Raw genomic sequence first — 19591 nt, forward strand, 5'->3', positions numbered from 1 at the left:
GTAAAATGAAAATACAGGCACGAGACCTGCTGTTTCATTGACATAACCTGTCATGACCCCTTGATGCCACACTGATCTACAGAGCTGAGGTTTTCACCCAATGACAGGAAATCAGTCAGAATCAGGATTTCTTTGCACTGGAAATGAGAAAAAGAAAAAAGCATCTCTCATATCTCCTTTGTGGTGTGAATAGTTAGAGCTATTGACTACTTTCTCTGCACATATTCTGACTGCATGACTGCTGCTGCTACTCATCAGACTATAGTTACTATAGTACTTTTACATTAATCACTGAGATGATATGAGGGTTTGGGCTATCTCTGTAGGTTTAATTAAACAGTTTTCTTTAGTCTAATAGTCTTATCATGACTTCTGAGCAGGCAGGAGTCAACCTACATAGCCCTTTTACATTTGGGAGGGGTAGGGAGAAAACTAGACAGATAGATAATGCATATTTTACTTTAGTTACCCCAGGCAATAGCTTTGAACATTGAGATAAAACAATACAGTCAATAATTCTCATCTCACAAACTGTGGCTACCACATTTGCAACAGGAATCCTGCTCAGCTTCCAACAGCTCCTAACCCTTGCTCTCATTTTCTCCAAGTGTCATTTTCACAGACTCCATGTGACAGAGTACAAATAGAATGGGAAGTACCCAAAGTAACTCCTAAAAACTGCAGTTAAGTTGCCTTTGTGCCTCCTGAGTTTGGCAGACGTGCAGCACTGCTCTGGGTACAATCATTAAATTCATAGGCACCAAAAATGGGGGAGATGTCCTGCTCTGTGTGACCTTTTGAGGTGCTTTGCAAGATAGAAACTTGCCTTGATGAGCAGGGCATAACAGATGCAAGGGCAGAACAGTCCACCAGCCCGAGCTATCTCCTGAACAACAGGGAAAATGACACCACGGAGTGAAGCTGTACCAGCTATGATGTTCTCTGGTCACCAGCCAATTGTGAAAGCTTTATTTACAACACTTCCAGCTTTTCCTGGGGACATTCTCACTTACCTTCTTAGATTGTGTTGTAATGTACTTGCGGGCTTATGTCTTGCTACTTCTGTCACTTCTACGTGCTTTTAATTTATTCATGTATCTTTTAAAGGCAAATAAAGAGCAACATCAAAAAACAAACTAGCTTTTCAGTATTTACTACTTACATATAAATGTTAACATTGTAAGTAAAATAATTATTTTAATTCATCCAATTTCACCTCAAAAAGTGACCAACCTTCTTCCAAGTGACACTTCACTACCAAGAGATGAAAAAGGATCTTAGTTTCATTTCAGCATTTACCTCTTTCTGAAACAAGACAGATCTGCACAACCAACTTCCTTTTTACCTTTTAAGAAATCTATTGCATTAGGCACAAGGTTTCTTTATTCACTCTTTGTGCTTCATTTGTGGTCCTGCAAGGGAGTGATGGACTAATCTCCATGGCAGAATGAGGACACAAAGGAGTGAGCAGCTGTTTACTTGAGCCTTTCCTGTGGCAACAAGTACACACATACACTCGTTCAATGTGGTTTGTTTAAACCTCCACAGACACACAGACATTCACTGTCTTTAGAGCATCTCAGTGCAGCTCCATCCAGCACTGCAAACCTGAGTCACTTACGTGGGCAGATTGCTTCTAAAGAAAGTACTTAGGCAATCGGAAGCAGCCCAAATTTCCCATATGGCAACAAGATTAATATAACAGTGGCATAAATCATTCTTGAAAATGTGAGTTAGCCAGACTCACTTGGGCCTGAAATCTGACCAAATTCCCATTGGTTTCATTAGATTCAGTCTCCACGATGGACTCGCATTAATTTCATTGAGACAGATGTTTTTTTGAGTTCCTGTCCTAAGGAGCTATTCAAGGTGCTTACTGCGCTCTACTCAGAAGCAGCTGCGGTGCTTTGCTGACAACATCACACTTGATGAAAATGAGCAGCTAGCAGATTGTAAAATTGCTGTTTAAAATACAACTTCTTGCTGATAACATGAACCTTGCGGGTCCCAGACTACATCCCAGTAGTTCATAGGGGCTGAAGTCTCCTAACAAGAAGCAGGGTATTTCAAGTGCACAAACATATTATCTTTTCAGTCTTTGATTCTGTCCCATCCTCTTTCTGTTCAATTCTGCTAAGTGCCCAGGACAGTCCCTGCCTCTGCTGCTCATCATGCTCCACACACAACCAATGTCACACAGATAAAATGTACCAGCTAAACTCATCAGCCATCAGTACCTAAAACTGATGAGAGCAGATGTCACTGTCAGGGTCGACACAAGTCATCTGTCTTCCCTGACTGTATTATTCTATATATATTTCTATCTGCTTTCCAATAGACATTTAAACCTGCCAGTTTTCATTAACTATTACAGATACTTTTTTTTTCCTTCCTCAGAGTTGTCTTTTTCCTTTCTTAATTTAACCTTACTTTTATCAAGAGTACTTAATCCTGACTCTAAATTGAGGTGAGCAACTTAAAGTGACCAAAAAACTGTTTCTGGCTAAAAACTTCAAAATAAATACTTCTGAATTTAGAATTCCACTATTTTTACACATACAGAAACCAACCATATCCCTCCTGGAAAGTGCACAGCTGTATCTAGAAATGAAACATATAAAATGTTTCCAGTTACTGGATCAAAAATGTCAACTCACATCAGCTATATTATGAAATGTTTTCTGAGAGCTTCACCATTCAAAGCAGACTGAGACACACACATGTACCTGAGTGCATGCATGCACATATACACATGTATGTGCATAAAGTAAATGTATAAATGTCACTTACTAGATCAACTGATGTATGACTAATCTATGGTGATCACATCACAGAAAACACAATCTGGGGTTAGCTGTTGCTAAAACAAAAAAAACAACCCAAACAATACTCAAAATTAGATAAATGAAAGGGTAGAGAAACCTTTGATTCAGATGGAAATACAACAGACACCAGAGTGCCTGAGTACTGTGGAGCGCTTCTGCCACTTCTCAAGTGTGGCATTAGGAATGAATTTCTACATTACATCAGACTGAGAACGACAAGAGTTCAAGTTTTAATGGCCTCTTACTCCTGCAACATTTCAAATCCTCTAGACACACATATTTCCAGGTAGGAAAGCCCAGGCAAACTGGCATGTGTTATTTATGCAGAAGGGAGGAGGGAATTTGAAGAGTGTCCTTGTGAAACCAGCGTCCTGGTGAAACCAGGCACACACCCATTTCCACACTTCTTTTTCCCACAGTTTGAACACCAGCTTGTGAACAAACTCAGCCACAAGTTCCTTACTTTGACTTCCTTCCTCCTTCCACCATCCACTAGGACAAGACAAAGCAATGTTACTCTTGAATCCAAAAGATCAGTGCAAATGATGAGCCTTCCCTCCCTTTTCTGGTAAAATTTAGCTGCTAAAATCAGAGGCATCCTCAATATAGTAAGTATCAAAGAGTGTACTCTGTAGAGGGGCAGCTGGATTATAGCAATCATCCAAAAAGGGGAAGAGAATATCCTGAGATGAATGCAAGTCTGCCAATGCCAAGACATTTGCTGCTGCCTTATCAGCAGATCAGCTGATGATACAGCAGTTGTAACTGCTGACTGCTCCTTCAGCAAGGATGCTCGTGAGTGCAGCATATAAATACAATAGTGGTCTCCAGTACTCACCAGCAGCCTTCAGCAGCAATGAAACTCACATGGAGACCAAGAACCACTTACAGGCTTCAAGGTGCTCCCCTTGGGCTCTCCAGGTGCCTGAAGTTGCATTCCCCAAATGTTTAGCAACTACCAACCAGTGTTATTCTGGGAATTGAACACACATTGAAGATCCAAATGAACATCACTAAATTAACTCCCTAATTATAGGGGCTAAGCAAAAAGTGATTTAATGACCATGCTACATTATTAAAAAGAAGACAGACTTTCCCAGTAGGAATGAAAGCTATTTATTAAATCAATCTGCCCATTCTTCCAATGTAGATGGCCCCTGCCGGTGAGCTAATGACAGCCACTGTCCTCAGCACTCCTCCTGGGGAAACTGATGTCCAAACTGAGCAACACAGAGGTGATGCAATGGGACATGAGTGAGATCTCTCAGATGACATCTCCAAGCACCAAGTCCTCTTGTTTGATGAAGAAACCAATCCATTGCCTGTGTAAATTGCCCAAGGTGAAGGAGAAAGTAGAGCAGACCCTCCTCTGCAGCGTTCCACTCACCCTGCTGCTTATGAGCCAGTGGCTGTCACACCCTCCACATGCACATTTACAGTCATTTTATTTCCCACATGACTTTTGGGCCAAAAGCCACTCCTAGAAGAGAAGGAACTGCTCTTCTGACTTGGAAGTAAAAAACCAAAATGAAGGCGAAGTAAATTAATATTTTTTCTGGTCCTACTCAGACTCAGCCTTTAAATTTTGTATAATATTGTCATTTAAAAAATGAGAAATAAATCTACAGCTTCTCCCAGACTCACAGAAAATAAGACCCTCTGATTTTAAAATAACTGTCACTGTAACTTAAGTTGAAGACAAAAGATCAACCGAATGCTGATTTTTAAAAACAAGAAGAGTGAATGGATTTGGTAGAATTTAAGAATGCTGGAAAATACAGGGAAAATAAGGAAGAGTTTATTTAGCAATTAATCCATGAGTGACAGCCTAATGAGGTATTTTGCCAGGGCCATTTCTAACCAGGAGCAATGCATGGGGGCCTACTCCCTTTGTTACAGCTGATGAATCTTGTCTTATAATTATATGGGCAAAAAATCTTCTACAAACTGATTAAGTGCAGCATATTAGAACAAACTGGGAACAATGGCATGCAGGGATGGGAGAAAGCAGAAAGTAGTCAGAACAATTTTTTCAGGGTTAAGAAAGTGATCCTGGTGGACAGGTACTGCCACAGATCCCATACTTTGCTGACAGTTGCCTTACATGTGCTTTGTGCGGTACTTGACTCTCTTTGCATGCAAAGAGAACATATTGTGTATCCATAGCTTGAGAGGAGAGTGACCAGAGCTGATGAACAATTCTAATATATTTCACACCCATCATACCAGAACACACACATGCTTTGAAATAATTTTAGAAGTGTATGAAAGATTCTGATAGATATGCATTTCTAATATTGAGAGGGAGGACAGGGAAGACCTTGGCTGCAGCATGACTGGTTTTGTGCTGACTGACAGCAGGGCAGGGGAGCTCAACGCTGATTTATTCCTTAAAGCTGCCCGCAGGAGAAGGGCACTCTCAATTGTGAGTCAGTGTGAAAGCCAAGACCATCATCACACTCACCCACTGTATCAGCTGAGCAGTCAGATGCTGGCAGCTTAACCATCACCCAGGGCACAGGCAGGGCTTTTAAGGAAGAGGGACTCTCCCAGCTGCAGGCACATATAAGGGCATGATTTAAATTGGATTCCTGCATAGCTCTGCGACTCATAGCTGCTGTACTGACATGGTATCCAGTAATGCCTATCAGTTGCTTCCTCAACAGCAGCTGTGTTTTCTGCAAGAGGAATGGTAGCTAAAAATAAACTGGCTTTGACTTCCTCTTTTAAACTCTTCAGTCTCTAAAAAGATTTTTTTGTTCTCCCAGAAACAGCAAAGCAAATGTAAGAGACAAAACCAGAACGGTCAATTGCACAAAGAGAACAGCAGAATTAGAAAGCTCAGAGAACAGAAGGAAACTACAATAAAAATCGGAGACAGTAAAAAAATTGTCACAGTTTTGACCAATATTTTCCAAATTCCCTTTTGCACTTGCAATGACATTTCTGTTAGGCTTTTACTTATACGACTCAGTGGTGCTGAGCAAAAGGGAAATAAGATCTGGATGTTTCTAAATGCAATTCATTTTCTCATTAAACATATTAAAAGGAAGAATTTTTTTTCATTGTTCATCAAATGCACTCTCATGTCTGCACAGTGGAGATTTTTACCCCCTCTTGGAATAAGTACGTTTTACTTCAAATTCTGTCTTCCATAGGACCACAAAATGGAAATCCCACACCAAGCATGCAAATGGAGAAAGAATATTCATTTAATCCTTCAGTAACACAGCACTATGTATTCTCATCCAAAATAATTCTACAAATACAGCGCTGGTTAGCATGTCCACACTGCTTTCATGATCCTTTTCATAAACATACATAATTCTATATTAAAATATTTAAGAGTTTCATGTATAATTTTTAAATGGCAATCCAAAATTAGCCAGATACAGACTATAGCTCAAAATTCCCCAAGGCAGGGTTGATGATCTCTATTTGAATCTAGTCTTTCAGCAGAGCCCTACTCCCAGCAGGTATCTCTGGACATGACCAAACTATAAATAAAATCATAAACAGAATTCAGACCATGACTTACAAACCTGCTGCTAACAGACCAATACCTGAAGTAAGCTCAGTACAAGGGACAGACAAAGAAATGATGAATACATCTCTGTGCTATTGTCTCAAATTCCAAATAAATACATTTTACCATGTAAAGGTTAGGAATAATCCAAGAAAGCATGCTGCTGTATATATTTATGTAATATAGCATATACCATAAGCTTTACCTATGGCATAGCTATCACCATGGCTTTGTCCCTTCTCTCCCTTTAACACCAGTAACCACAAGCACGAACAGCCACCTCACACTTGCCCAAGTCTAAGTGAAGACAGGGCCACTGCCCACATAGCAGATTGCAGGAGTTTCTCCTTCTTCTCCCTGAATCCTGTCTCCACTTGGCAGAAAGCAGCACCCTTCTCCTTTCCCAGCTGCACCCCCTCACCATTTCCTCCCACACCATTTCCACTTTCACCACACTCTCATGCTTATTTCCTACTCCCTCGTTCCTTTGCTCAGCATCACTGATGAAACCCCGTATTCCGCATTTCAGGAGTCATGACAAAGCTGTCTGGGCCAGAGATGATGGTGAGCCCAGACAGGGCTCAGCACCATCCCTGGGCTGTCTCCCAGACATTCTGGGATAAATTGACCCACCCTGGGTACCAGGGCCAGCGGCTCCACACCACTGACAGCTCCAGACAGGGGTAAGGGAAACACAGATGTTACTGGTGAACTGTGGCCAGGGCTGCTCCTGCAGCAGTATGTAACACCAGAGAAGAAAGAGCAAAACTAATTAAACCTCTAAATATTATGGTAGGTGATGTTAAAAGTAATCACAAGAACACAGAATATTAAGTAGGTTTTGGTACCTTTTTAATAGGAAAATGGAGAAAAGAAGCTCCAGTATACCACAACAGAGGAAGTAAAAGATCTGTAAAGTAAGCTGAATCCAAACATAAGCAATGTTTTATTGGGATATAGCAAGCAACCTATCAAATAGGGAACCAGTACAAATGGATTGAACATGACTCTCTTTTAACAGAGATGTATGGTGACAAGACAGCTTCTTTCAGTTATTAAAACAAGTATTCAAAATGTTAAGTAAAGCATTAAAAAAACCAATCATTACAACACCAAAGACAGACAATATTAAAAATGTGCAGAATTTTACTTTTTACAAATTTCTGCATAATGTTAGAAAACAATCATAAATTAAAAAAGGCAAAAAATGAAGCTTTTTTGTTTGCAAAGCAACACAAACCTTTAAAAACTAACTGTATTTTACATAGGACTACTATTAAAAACAGGTGAATAGCTGAAAATTTAAAGGACAGCAAAAAATACACAACCCAGTTTCACCTGTCAGCAACACCTTCTGCTATCGAAGGAGTTATGTTAGTTCTATGTACAGCTTTAAACATTGCAGCATACCACGAGTAAACCTTAATAAGGTCAAAATAGGACCCTCTGCAAAAAAGGGTGACTTGGCAAGTGTCAGTCCCATCCTGAAATTATAAGTAGCAAAAATTTTAGTAGGTCTTTAGTGTAAACCAAAACCTACTTTAATTGGTTCCTCTCTCTAAAGATGCATGTAAACTTTGGGGTTGTTTTTGTTTAATTTTTTGGTATCTTAATTAATGAAATCAAGAACATGTCTGGCTCAAAAATGAGAATGACATACCTCCCTTTTGTTCTGGATACAGTGATGTAGCTATCTCAACATGCTCATTGACACTTCCTAAAAGAGAAAATCATTATGTACTATGTAAAAAATACACACCACCTCTCTCAGTTCAGACTCAGTATATAGTATATTGCCAGCTCTATCCAATAGGATATATATTCTAATTTGGTTTAAACTCTTAATAGATATATTCTCTCTTTACAAAGTTCCATCACATGAAACCAAATTGCTTATTTTTCCTTTGAGGCACAGCATGACCCCAATTAGACAATTAGCTATAAAGAGTTGTTCTTTAGATGTTGTGTCTGTAGAGGTTTTACGTGATATTCATAGATTTTCAACGCAGGCCCCAGTTTTAATGAAAGTCCAGTCAGTACATCATTTCTTGTCATCAACAGTAATGATTTGCCATCAATTTCCTATAAGAAGAATTAAAGAGTTGATAAAGACAAATATGCAAATCTAACAGATGAGAACAGTCATGCAACAAATGGAATACTACTATAGAGGATCAGTGAGAAAAACAGTAGCCTTGATTTTCCTGAAACCATGTTCACAGCTGCTAAATTCTGCTTGCTGTCTGCTTTTCAAGTGCTCACCTGTGCTGACTAAGGCATAAATACTATTTAGTCAAGCACAAAATCCAAATGAGCCTAATTTCAAAATTCCCTCCTTGCAAACCTTTTTCTAATTAATAGGTACAAGTGAAGAATACCTAATTATCAGCCATTAAGGGAAGGGTACTCCTAAGAATGCAGCTTATGAAGTGCATTTCCGAAGCAACTATTACTATTGACAGCAATATGCAAGTTTAAGCTACTGAATATCTGCTAATAACTTCAGGTGCCTTCTTTAAAAGGCCATCCTTCCCATGCATCCTGTGGGGGAAAAAAGGGAAAAGACTCTTGCAATCAGAAATTTTGAAAGAGCCTAACTGGAGCCTGACACTGAGGGGAAAATTTCTCTTCCTCTACTTTCAAGGGAAGACAAGAAAAGCAGCAACTTGCCAGCTTAGGTCTCAACAACCCCTACACTTTCCTGCTTAAAATACCTCTTGTAAATCACAGACGTGGTGGGATTTTTTTTTTTCCTCTCAGACCTTGACTTTCTGACCTGTTTAGGTTAGAAATCCTGTAGGCTTTGGATTTATTTCCCATCTCAAAACCTTGACAAAAGCTTGAAAACTCCATCTAAATAATTTTTAAAGTCAAAATGGAAGAGAAAGAATCCACATCTCTCCACTCCCTTCTCTCCCTTCTCTTATCTTGGAAATATCAGAGATCCCATCCTTGATTACAATGCAACATGAAAAAAAGACTTCTATTAGAGGTCAGCAGGAATTTGTCAAGACTGACCTCTCTTAAAGTTTGATAAAGTTTATAAATACAAAATACATGGACAAACCACAACATAGCCAAAGATTAGCTGAAAGTGGCATTTAAAAAAAATATCCCAAGATGTATACAACTACTAATCCCTCAGGGGAGTACAAAGTAACAGTAATTCTAAAAGAAAAAAAAAGTTTCCAATAGCTTTTTACCCAATTATAGCAGGTGCCTCTTTCCAATTACTGTTGAGAATGTAAATGGTTAAAACCATTTTCTATCCTCTCTTTTCCATTCGTCACAATTCTTTCTGTGGGAATTTTGACACCAGTGAGTGTTTTGCTCATTGCTATGACCGATCTGAAGTTGCCTTTTCTGCTGCTGTTCAACGATGCTATGGAGGAAGAACAGCCTCCAGCTTGGTAGGATCCAAATGGAGTAAATCCAGTACCTAGAACAGGAGAAACTCCAAGAATAGGAAAAAAGCATCTATTCCTTTCTCTTCTTCTTCCACAGGGTTTCCTGTACTTTCTAGAAATGCTGGTAACTACTAAGACTTCCACTGAATAGAAGACTGATTCTTTAAACACATTTGTGTAGGAATGAGTGATTACATATTCAGAGTTCAAGCGTTTTATATCTGTGTGAATTGTAAGCTTTACCTCTTTCACTTCCTTTAAGTTTTCCACATTAACATGCTTCTGCAGAATTGTCACACTTTTTTTGCACCAGGTAAGATTTTGCTCTGGTGACTTTTCTGATTCCTTCTCTGCTGGTCCTCTATTTTCTGGATTTTTTTCAGGATGCAATTTCAATGCTCGCTCTCAGTATGTCTTTTTAATGTTAACTGCAGAGGGACTTCTCTGCACAACTCAAGCTAACAATAATTCCCCACTGTGCCAGGATGACCTCAACACCAGTATCACATTGTCTTTAGCAAATAACCAGGGGACTGGTTAAGCTTCAAGTCCTCCCACCACCCCTGCTAAGTGACTGAGAAGTGCAAAGTTTTATGGTAAGCCAACATGAGAGCACAGCAGCCAGCACACTCACGTGCTCCTCCATACTATGGCTCTGCCAGAAAGCAGCAGTGGACACCAGATGATGTCAAACCCCAGTTTCCCTTCTGGTAAGGCACTGCAGTGAGGCCAGCAAACTAGCACTGGGTTACCTGGGCATATCTGGCTATCATAACATAATGGTCAAGAAGCCACATGGGCCATAACAAAGGTCAGAGCACATCTTGAGACCTTGTGAACAGCTTCAGTCTTGGAGTGAGCCACAGTCCCCTGTGCTTCTAGGGCTCCTACAGAAAGCTCAGCCACAAATTGGCAGGCTGTACTTCTCTCAAGGTACTCACACCCTCATCCTGCAATTGCTATTCCTCCCTCTTCATGTATCCCGTGTCCCCAACTTCTTGGCTTGTCTGATTTGCTTGCTGATATTATAGATTTTTGTTATTGGGCAACATCCTTTGGTTGAATCTGTTTTCAGCAGTGAGATCTTTTGAATTGCTGACATCAGTGGAACTCCAAGAAGGAATAAAAGATAATCATCATACAAGTGTAACTTCTTACCAGCACTTAAAAATAGAGTTTTTATTAAAACATTCTGCAGCCCTTCAAATGTCTTCTAATTTTCCTTAAAATATTGTAAATTCAGGTCTTAAAGATTTTTTGAGCCACTTATTTTAGGTGAGTCCAGACATATTCAGATTCATCAAAAGAAAGTGTGGACTCATTTATTGCTGTGTAAAAGCTCAGTGTAATATTAGATGTCATGATTACCTTCCGGGCTAAGGATATTTTGTAAGGAAACCATTGTGCTACCACTACTGAAGCAGTTCAGTGAAAAACAATTTCTCAGTGTTGTAGGTGAAACCGAATACTTTCCTTTACTGCTTACAATCTCATTCCTCTTCCAGTACATATTCAGGGCAGTAGATCAAATGAAACTAGGTTTCTGGGGCCCAGGAAACTGCGAATGACAGAGAAAAATAGAAATGGCCAGAACTGCAGCTGCATGCCTGGTGCTCAACAGACAGAGGATGGCTATGGGTTCAAAATTAACCTGTCTGCACTCCCATACCTGAGAGATCCTGACAAAAAATACTGCAAGAGCACAGTTAAAGTTAGTGGTTGCAAATAGTGTAGAAGAAACTGAACAGCACCACAGATAAGAAGTTAGGGATGGGATTGTTTATGGGGCTGTTCCTGGTGGAGACAGGGAATAGGCTGACAAACCTGGCACATAGAACCAGGCACTTGCTGCTCCTCATGCTGCTAATGGAAAGGAGGGGGAAGGAAGTGCCAATGACTTCTGCTGTGATTATCCATCCCTCAGCTCTTGGCCACATCCTGGTGGCAGCTGTCAGCCTCTCTCTCCAAGGTTTTAGCATAAGGTGAAGTTGGCAGTGGAATTAGAGCCACATTTCTGCACATGGCTGTCCTAGCAGAGTCCTCAGTTACCCTACTGAAGCCACTTATTCTCATTGCAGAATACTAATAAAGCATACACTCTACCTCTAAGCTGCTTTCTGTAAGACTATTGCAAACTGATTTCCCAAAACTCATAAATTAGCCTCACCTTTCTGCTGTAAAATCAGTAGTAATTACTGCAGTATTATTAACAAGCCAGCTGTGAGGCAAAGAGGTCAAGATATTTGATGGAAGTCAGAGGTATCTGTCAGTATAAAGAAAAGACTCCCAGAGGCCACAATTACTTTGCCTATGTTGTTGTTTTAAGCACATTTTCAGGGCTGTTGTGACATGGATGCTGGTATTAAGGAATGGACACACTCAAACATTTTCCTTTTTGGCCTGTTCACTCGTCTTCAATTTCTGAAAAGTAAGTAGCAGCTGCAGAAAGAATCCCTCTCTGCAACCCGCCAGAGAATCACCCAACACCAGGCTTTGTTCTTGTTTCCTCAAGAACAAAGAACTAGATTTAGATACTTTGTTATATGCATCAGGTACAATCAGATGGGATTTCACAGACTTGGTGCTGAAGGTCAGCAGCATTAACCTGACCAACCATGATGTCATTTCATATGCAATGTACAGTCTCCCTGCAAAGCTGCCAATAACTTGCATAAGCTCAGTACCTTGGAAGGTCGAGACATTTATTTTGATAACTAATTACAAGTGTGGGTGAATAATTTCCTGGTAGTCACACACAAGCCTACAGACTTATCTGGGGAGGTGCTGAATTGCCAATCTGATGTAAGTTAGTTCTCTATGGAACAAGTGGGCTGTAGGCCAAGTAAGCCGAGTTCCCAATTCTGCCCCACTAACACACCTTTACCAGCTGCTGGCAGGTGAGTTACAATGAGCCACCTGACTGTTAAGCTCTTTGCTGATCTAATCTACCAAAAGAAGTCTTCCATCAGTATCAGCAGTTACGAGGCCCAGAAACAAAGACCCAGCCTGTTTCTCAGACTGAGTCCTACAAACACGCTGCTCCTCTGCCAACTAGTCCTTTCCATATTCTCTTGTACTGCCAAGTTCCATGCAACACAGCAGCAGCCCCTTTTTCACCCTATGCCTTCAAACTCACATTGTTGCTTAGAAGCCCCAGGTTTTACAAATACTCATGAGTGTAATTACACAATACACTAAGAAAGAAGGGAATTCACATTTTAAACACCATTCACATTTTAAATAACAAGACAGTGAAACTGAGTGGGTTGTACAGAGAGACAGTTCAAGCTAGAAAATTTGTTTAGATTTCTCACCTTTCTGAATCTTATCTTAAACAAACTCCAACTCATTATCCATAGCTTGTAGAACAATATTATTACTCAGAGATCACAGTCCCATGCATTGTCACCCAATAACAGACTCAAATCCCACCATTAATGTGGGATTTTCTCTCCCATTTTACAGTACATAACCAGGCCTACAGCAAAAATGTGCAATGTGAGAAACTGGTGGCAGTCAAAAGGTGTTTACTAACAGATTTACCTGCTCCTGAAAAGCACTGGCTTGTTCTTCAAATCCAGCTGTTCTGAAATAATTCACAACATCGGTAACAGCCCAGTCAGCAGGATCCAGAGGTCTCCCATTCTCTACTGAACTGCAAAGTGCAAATGAAGACAAGTAATCACTAAAGGTGTGCAGAACATCTGCTGCTCTTTTGTGCATGCCTCACGTACATCCCCTCCTTCCTTGTTTCTCCAGGAAAAGTGTTCTACAATATATCTCCTCCACTCCAATACAGAACAGTCACTCCTGTTCTTTTGCATTCCAAAGACCTGATGCTGGAGAAAACGGAGACACCTCTCCTTTCAGAAGAAAAGGAAGTATATGAAACTTCACATCAGCCAAAGGTAATCAGTTAGGATCTTCCTACAAGTGTGCTGTCTGCTGTTGGAGAATGAGTACTACCACAACTGGGGTACCAAGTTCCTCCCTTTCAAGCCTGCAGCTTGCTTTCAGCTACCAAGTACTTAAAGAATGATATGTGGATTATTCTTTACACAAATGAGACTGTCCTTGTAACATGGGTAGAAATTACTGGTAGCCATCTTTATCTTGCAAAACAGCAACAAATAAATTACAAACAAACAGGACTCCCCAACTAAAACATAAAAAAGGCACCAAATGATTGCACTAATTCTCAATATAGAAAATTTCCCAAAACTGTTGTCAGACTGATCTTTGGACAAATCTATGGACTTTTTAAATAGTTGTGCATCTGAGAAAACATCTCTTAAACACAATCAGAATTAATTCCTTCTGCGATTAACCTCAAGCAATTGCTTTCCAAGTACCAAAAACAACAAAACATTCATATTCCTATCCTTATCCTGCATTTCTTTTCCTCAAACTGTAATCACCCTATCACAAAGATAACCTTGGTGAATCTGAACATTTTGGGTAAAAAAAGACACATAGTGAACTCAACTGCCTTTTCTACTGCAATTTATGAGGATGAAGAGCAAGACACCAAAGAGCTCCTTTAACATATTTCTCCAACTAGAAGTCCTGAAGTTCATGCCAAATATTTTCCATTGTTACATTTGTTTAACCATAATGCTAATGAAGCAATATTGAAAATGTACAGATCAGGATACATGTCAGAATCCTGTCCATTTTCTGGTCTGAAGCTTAGACAGGACTTTGATTTCAACAGCACCAGCTGGAAAAGAAACACAGATTATACTCTCCTGACAATATTTTTGTTCTGTCCTTCAATTTTATTTTTTTTCCAACTGTCACCATTGCTGCCTTGCCTGGACTTGTATGTTTTTCAGCAAAATAACTGGGCAAATCAAGGGCCAGCAATTTTTCAAAGCAGCCGAAAGGAATCTATACACAGAGTGCTTCCCATCGCTGTTTCTACAACATTCTTATTTCTGCAACTACCTGAGTCCTGGGAAGGAAGACTCATGAAAACAATGATTTGTGCACGTCCCCAAACTCTTGAAACGCATCTGTCATTATGGCACCAAAATCTGGCCACAGGGATAATCTGCAGCCTGTGTTACACTGGGCCTTCTAAAAGCAGTTTCTTTCACTTATCACAGATCTCCAAGCAATGAGAAATGGAGGTTCTTACTTTTGCTCATCACGTAATAACTTACTTTATGAATTGCTTCACTGATTGTGATTATACAGAAAGCAACACTCAGCAAAATTGAAAATGAGACTATCTGACCTTATCAGAGCTGCACTTTTTTCCTATGTATTTTTTTTTAAATTGGAGAATGTCTTTCAACTAAGATTTTTTTGTTGTGCACATTCTGAGGCTTAAGAAGTAAAATATGAAAACTGCCACACAAAATCTGCACGTATTTATAAAAGTAGCATTTAAGGAATTACATTTAAATCTTTGCATTTTCCCTAAGAAAGACTGTCACTTCCAATTACTTTCGTTTTCTACCAAAAAAATAAATAAACAAAATGCCAAGCACTCAGTTAAAAAAAAAAAAATACTCAATTTAACCCTTCCTAAACAGCAAATAAAAGGTTCAGTCTGTAAAAATATCACCTAACTGTAATTTGCTTATTTCTCCAAACACTTTAATTTCAAATTAAATATGGCCCCAAACCCTCCTTTCTACAATTTTTAATCTCAGCCCAAGAGCTTTATTTTTTTCTTGTAGCTCTTTTTTTATCACTAGGGAACTACAGCTTGATCCAGGTCCAGCCCCATCCAGGGCTCAACTGCAATGACTTCAGGGACTCTACCTCAGTCACTAATTAATCACAGGAAATAATTGCAAGTTCCTGCCTCAAGGAATAGCATCATGCTGGACCTCAAGTAGAGCAAATTTCCACAGATACAGCTGCAGAAGACTGGAAGGCAGACTACTGGAGGCTGGCTGGATTTTAACCCATCTACCCACACAGATGCTCATTTGGCTTGTAGACTTTGTTAGTCTCCTCTTCACGCTGCTGCTGACATGGCTCTACTCTTTAGTCAAGGCAAGGGAATATATAACATCCACAGCTTAGCCGCGCACTAGCTTATGCCTGACATCCTGGATGCTTTAAAATCTTATGAGGACTGGCATTTTAGGCTTTGAAAGGAAATACTAGATACACTGACAATGAATAAGAATTAGGCTTGTCTGTTTTTCACCACTGTACCTGTACCTTTATTGCCATCATGTGGCAGAAGCGGCAAGGTCTGAAAGGATATAGCTGAAAACAAACAGATTTTATCCAAGCTATTTTTATGCACTTCAAAAAAGTGTCAAATACTTCCTTTGTAGACATGCCCACATACATACTACATACATTCATTTAGAAACCACAGCCCCAGTTTAAATACAATTTCCAGCTACTCTAAAAAGCCACCTTAGCAATCAGTAGTTGAGTCTTTATCACCCAAGCCTTGGGGAAAATGATTAAACGTAAACTGTCCCTGCTTTGACTGCCTCCTTTCTCCTCCCACCCCAGAGTGCTCATTGAAGAAACCAGACTGTCAAAGGGAAGGTGGTTTCTGAGGGACACACGACAATTATTCATAGTCACTGAATAGGAAAATGCTCTTTATGTTCGTGTGGTGTAGCCAGCATCTCAAGTGAAGGGGGAGGATGCCGATTTTAATGGCTGCCATCGGATCTTTTGATGCTTTTCATAATCAGTAGTCTGAAGTGACCATTATTATTTACCTTACCCTAGTGCCTGGTAGCCTATGTATTGTCAAGTTTTCTTGGATAGCTTATGTAAAAGATCTGAAAGAGAATAATGAGGTACAGCTGCACAAAGTGTCGCAGCTTGACAGAACAGACTAAAAGCTTGCTCTAGTACCTTTCCTTACGGTCTTTTTTTTTTTTTTATATATATACATATGTGTACATCTCTATCACCATGGCCTCTGTAACCCTAAAGCAGCAAAGCCAAGTTTTTCCACACAGAACTTCACTTCTCAGATCATGTCATTCAGAATTGCTAGTCCTAATTAAAGAATTTCTGACTTTAAGTAAATGCTCACAAAAAAGTTCTGATGCCTTAGTCTGTAGTCTACCACACAAAAGAAAGTTGTAGAGCAGTACACACCACATCTCTGCCTTATTCCCACTCTAGGTCTGAAATAAAACCCCAGCCACTTCAGGCTTCTCCAATAAGCAGCTTAAAGTATCTGTTTCAGAAGGGAACTGACACCTAAGAGATGCTGCTACTGCTTCTCAGCCCTAGACAGGTGGGCTGGCAGCAGAGAAGGGCACAGAGAGGTCACTTCCACACAGAACACTTCTCTCATTAGGCACCGTTTCTGCAAAAGCCACTAACAGCAGGTGACCAGAGGAACAATATTGGCTACAATGCTGCTACTTGCTTTAGTCTCTGGTTGAGAGGAATAAAAAAACGTACCCCTAACTTAAGTTACTTGTTTCTACACCTCTTCATTGCTATAGTTATACCACACATCACTTTTAATCAGCTTAGTGCCCTGGACTCTTCTATTTCAAAGCTGAAATACAACAGAAGTAATTAAGAACAGGGAGGGTTTGAAATGAACAAAGATGGAGATGGCCACTATTGCCAACCACATTAGTTCAAAGGAAAACTACATTCAAAATCCACGTGCTGTTTACATAAAAGGAACACTTACTTTTTGACATCCAGAGAGCCATTTTCTTTGTTTTCCATGTCAACAGTTAGCATAGGGAGGATAGAAGCTTTACTCCAGCAACTGATTGATAGGGAGGGAAAAAAAAGCTGTGTTTAATTACTGGTAGTACGACCAGAGCAGCGTAATGTAACAGAAACAAGCATTCTAGCAGGGACACAAGCATGTTTCCACTTGAGAGCAACAGTGCTGTCAAAGACTGATTTTCTTGGAAGCCTGGCAAAATTGATAGTAGCTAATGAACTAGGAAAAAAGTCGGCCTATGCTTCAAACACAATAAATCTTGCCTGAAAATCAAGGAAGGTAATATTACATTTAATCCTTCTCACAAGTGTTAAAATTTTGATCAAACTATGTATTCATATACGTGGAGATTGACCTACAATATATAGCTGTGTATCAAGAGGGCTTAATAGGCCTTCAGTCATCCTGTGATACAGGATCCAAACAGATAGAAGATCTTTAGAAAAGTTTGGAAATCCGTAGCCTTGTTTTACAAATGTGGACTTGGATACAGATGAGTATGTCACTTATGCCCACTGTGCAAATGAAGCTGGTAAGCAAAGTTACTAATTGAGCCCCAAACTCCTGAGGCCTAAATCAGTACGTTATCCATAAGACCTCCCTTCCTGCACTAGAGCAGCTTCTTCTATAGGTATGCTACACTGGACTCCAAAAAGGAAAGGAGCACTTGAAGGACACAGGAGAAAATCCAGTCCGTTTCCTTCCTTGCAGCATGCTGGAGTACTTGTACCACATAGCTTTTTCCATCACTCCTCAGAACATGCAGAAATGACCCAAGCCTTTCATTTCTGTTCTCAAGTAAGCCATTTCTATTTCAGAGAGCACCAGAGAACGGACCAAGGACTCAGGATGTTCTTGCTGTAGCATTAATGGATGCCAGTGAAATGTCTCAAAGCTCTGGGGAGTACAGAATAGGAAAATCATGCTCTTCAGCTAAAACTTTGCAAAAATAGAGAATAGCAATTAATATTGCTGTGGGAAAAAAAATAAAAATAAAAGAAGACCCTTTATTATACACGCAGAAGCACGTAAAGCACCAAGAAAACAGTAACAAACTATTCGAAAAGATGCTTTTCCTGCACCGCTGACCAAACAACTCCACGCATTCCCTGAAATCACTTCTCGGTTCACCTGAGGTGACTGCAGACGATACCCGCACCAGCCTACCTGCGGAACGCCCCGCGCCGCGGCCGCGCACGGCCCGGAGCCCCCGGGCTCGGGGCGGGCACCTCCCGCGGAGCCCCCGGGCCCGGGCGGCGGGGGCTCCCGGGGCTCCGCTTCTCGCGGCGGCGCCGGGGCTGTGACACGCGTTCAGCATCTCACGGGCAGCCCCGAGCCCGCTCGCACTGCACCACATTGTCAGTTCTGGCTGGGGGCGGGGGAAGCAAGGCAGAAAAACCTACCTACGAGCAACTAAACCAGCGCATGGCTACCGGCTGCTGCGGAGCGGCGGAGCCCGCGGCCCCCCCCCCCCGGCGGCAGCGGGCGCTCCGCGGCGGCTCCGATTGACACCGGGAGGGGCCCCGCCCGGCCCCGTGACGCGGCCGCCACACACGGACCGCCCGCGTCATGGCCGCCGCGTTAAAGGCGCCGCGCCGCCGGCCCGCTCGGCACCGGGGGCGGCCGTGGGGCTGCGGACGGCGGCGGGGCGGGACGGGACACGGAGCGGCGCCTCCGCCGAGCGGCTTAGCCCCGGCAGCGCTTACCGCCGGGGGAACCGCGGGCCGCTGTGGGCGGGCTCGGACCTGCCGACGGCACACGGCCGGAGAGCAGCGCTCGGGGCTCGCTTCATGACTTGAGGTTCTTGGGGCCTCCTTGTGGGCCTTTCTACTCCTACCAAACGGGGTGTAAGAGGTAAAGGAAAGGAAACAAATCCCTAGTTGTCGAAGGATGCAGTACCTAGCCGAGGAAATTTTATACAAGGTAGGAAGTAGGAATCGCCAGATCTTGGAAAATTGATAAAGTTACAAAAATTCATTCCTATAACGAGTTCGTCAACACGTATGTGAGTAGAAGATACTTGGCTTTCTGTGGAGTTCGTGCAACTGGACGTTTGGGGTGATGGGAAAGACGAGTGACCAAGGACAGCACAACCGAGTCATCCCCTCCGTGCCACCGCCGGCACTGGGGAGAGAGGAAGGAGATGGAG

At 41.3% G+C, this 19591-nt stretch overlaps 1 protein-coding gene across 2 annotated transcripts; it reads right to left on the reverse strand.

Moving 5' to 3' along the window:
- Positions 1–58: 58 nt before the first annotated feature.
- SAMD13 (sterile alpha motif domain containing 13) lies at positions 59–17472 on the reverse strand. 2 transcript variants are annotated; one of them, XR_015773344.1, is made up of 6 exons: positions 17401–17472; positions 13302–13413; positions 8012–8433; positions 3664–3798; positions 1014–1098; positions 59–137 (listed from the first exon to the last, which is right to left on the reverse strand). XR_015773344.1 is itself a non-coding variant. In XM_005521022.3 (3 exons), the coding sequence occupies exons 1-3, from the start codon at positions 17451–17453 to the stop codon at positions 8290–8292; spliced, it is 309 nt and encodes a 102-aa protein (XP_005521079.1). In that variant the 5' UTR covers positions 17454–17472; the 3' UTR covers positions 7235–8289. The 2 variants fall into 2 exon arrangements, 1 of the variants encoding a protein (XP_005521079.1); XM_005521022.3 differs by lacking the exons at positions 59–137; positions 1014–1098; positions 3664–3798 and having other exon boundaries at positions 7235–8433.
- Positions 17473–19591: the final 2119 nt, after the last annotated feature.

This window comes from Pseudopodoces humilis, chromosome 10 (genome assembly GCF_049639895.1).
Source record: "Pseudopodoces humilis isolate 2021_Gansu_Grassland_sample_001 chromosome 10, ASM4963989v1, whole genome shotgun sequence".
Lineage (NCBI taxonomy): Eukaryota > Metazoa > Chordata > Aves > Passeriformes > Paridae > Pseudopodoces > Pseudopodoces humilis.

Excerpts from the sequence above, each read along its gene's own strand:
- SAMD13 (XM_005521022.3), bottom strand. The coding sequence starts at position 17,453 with ATGCTAACTGTTGACATGGAAAACAAAGAAAATGGCTCTCTGGATGTC. Across the intron at positions 13,414-17,400 it reads GGCTCTCTGGATGTCAAAAA|TTCAGTAGAGAATGGGAGAC; the intron begins GTAAGTGTTCCT and ends TGCACTTTGCAG. Across the intron at positions 8,434-13,301 it reads CCAGTGCTTTTCAGGAGCAG|GAAATTGATGGCAAATCATT; the intron begins GTAAATCTGTTA and ends TTCTTCTTATAG.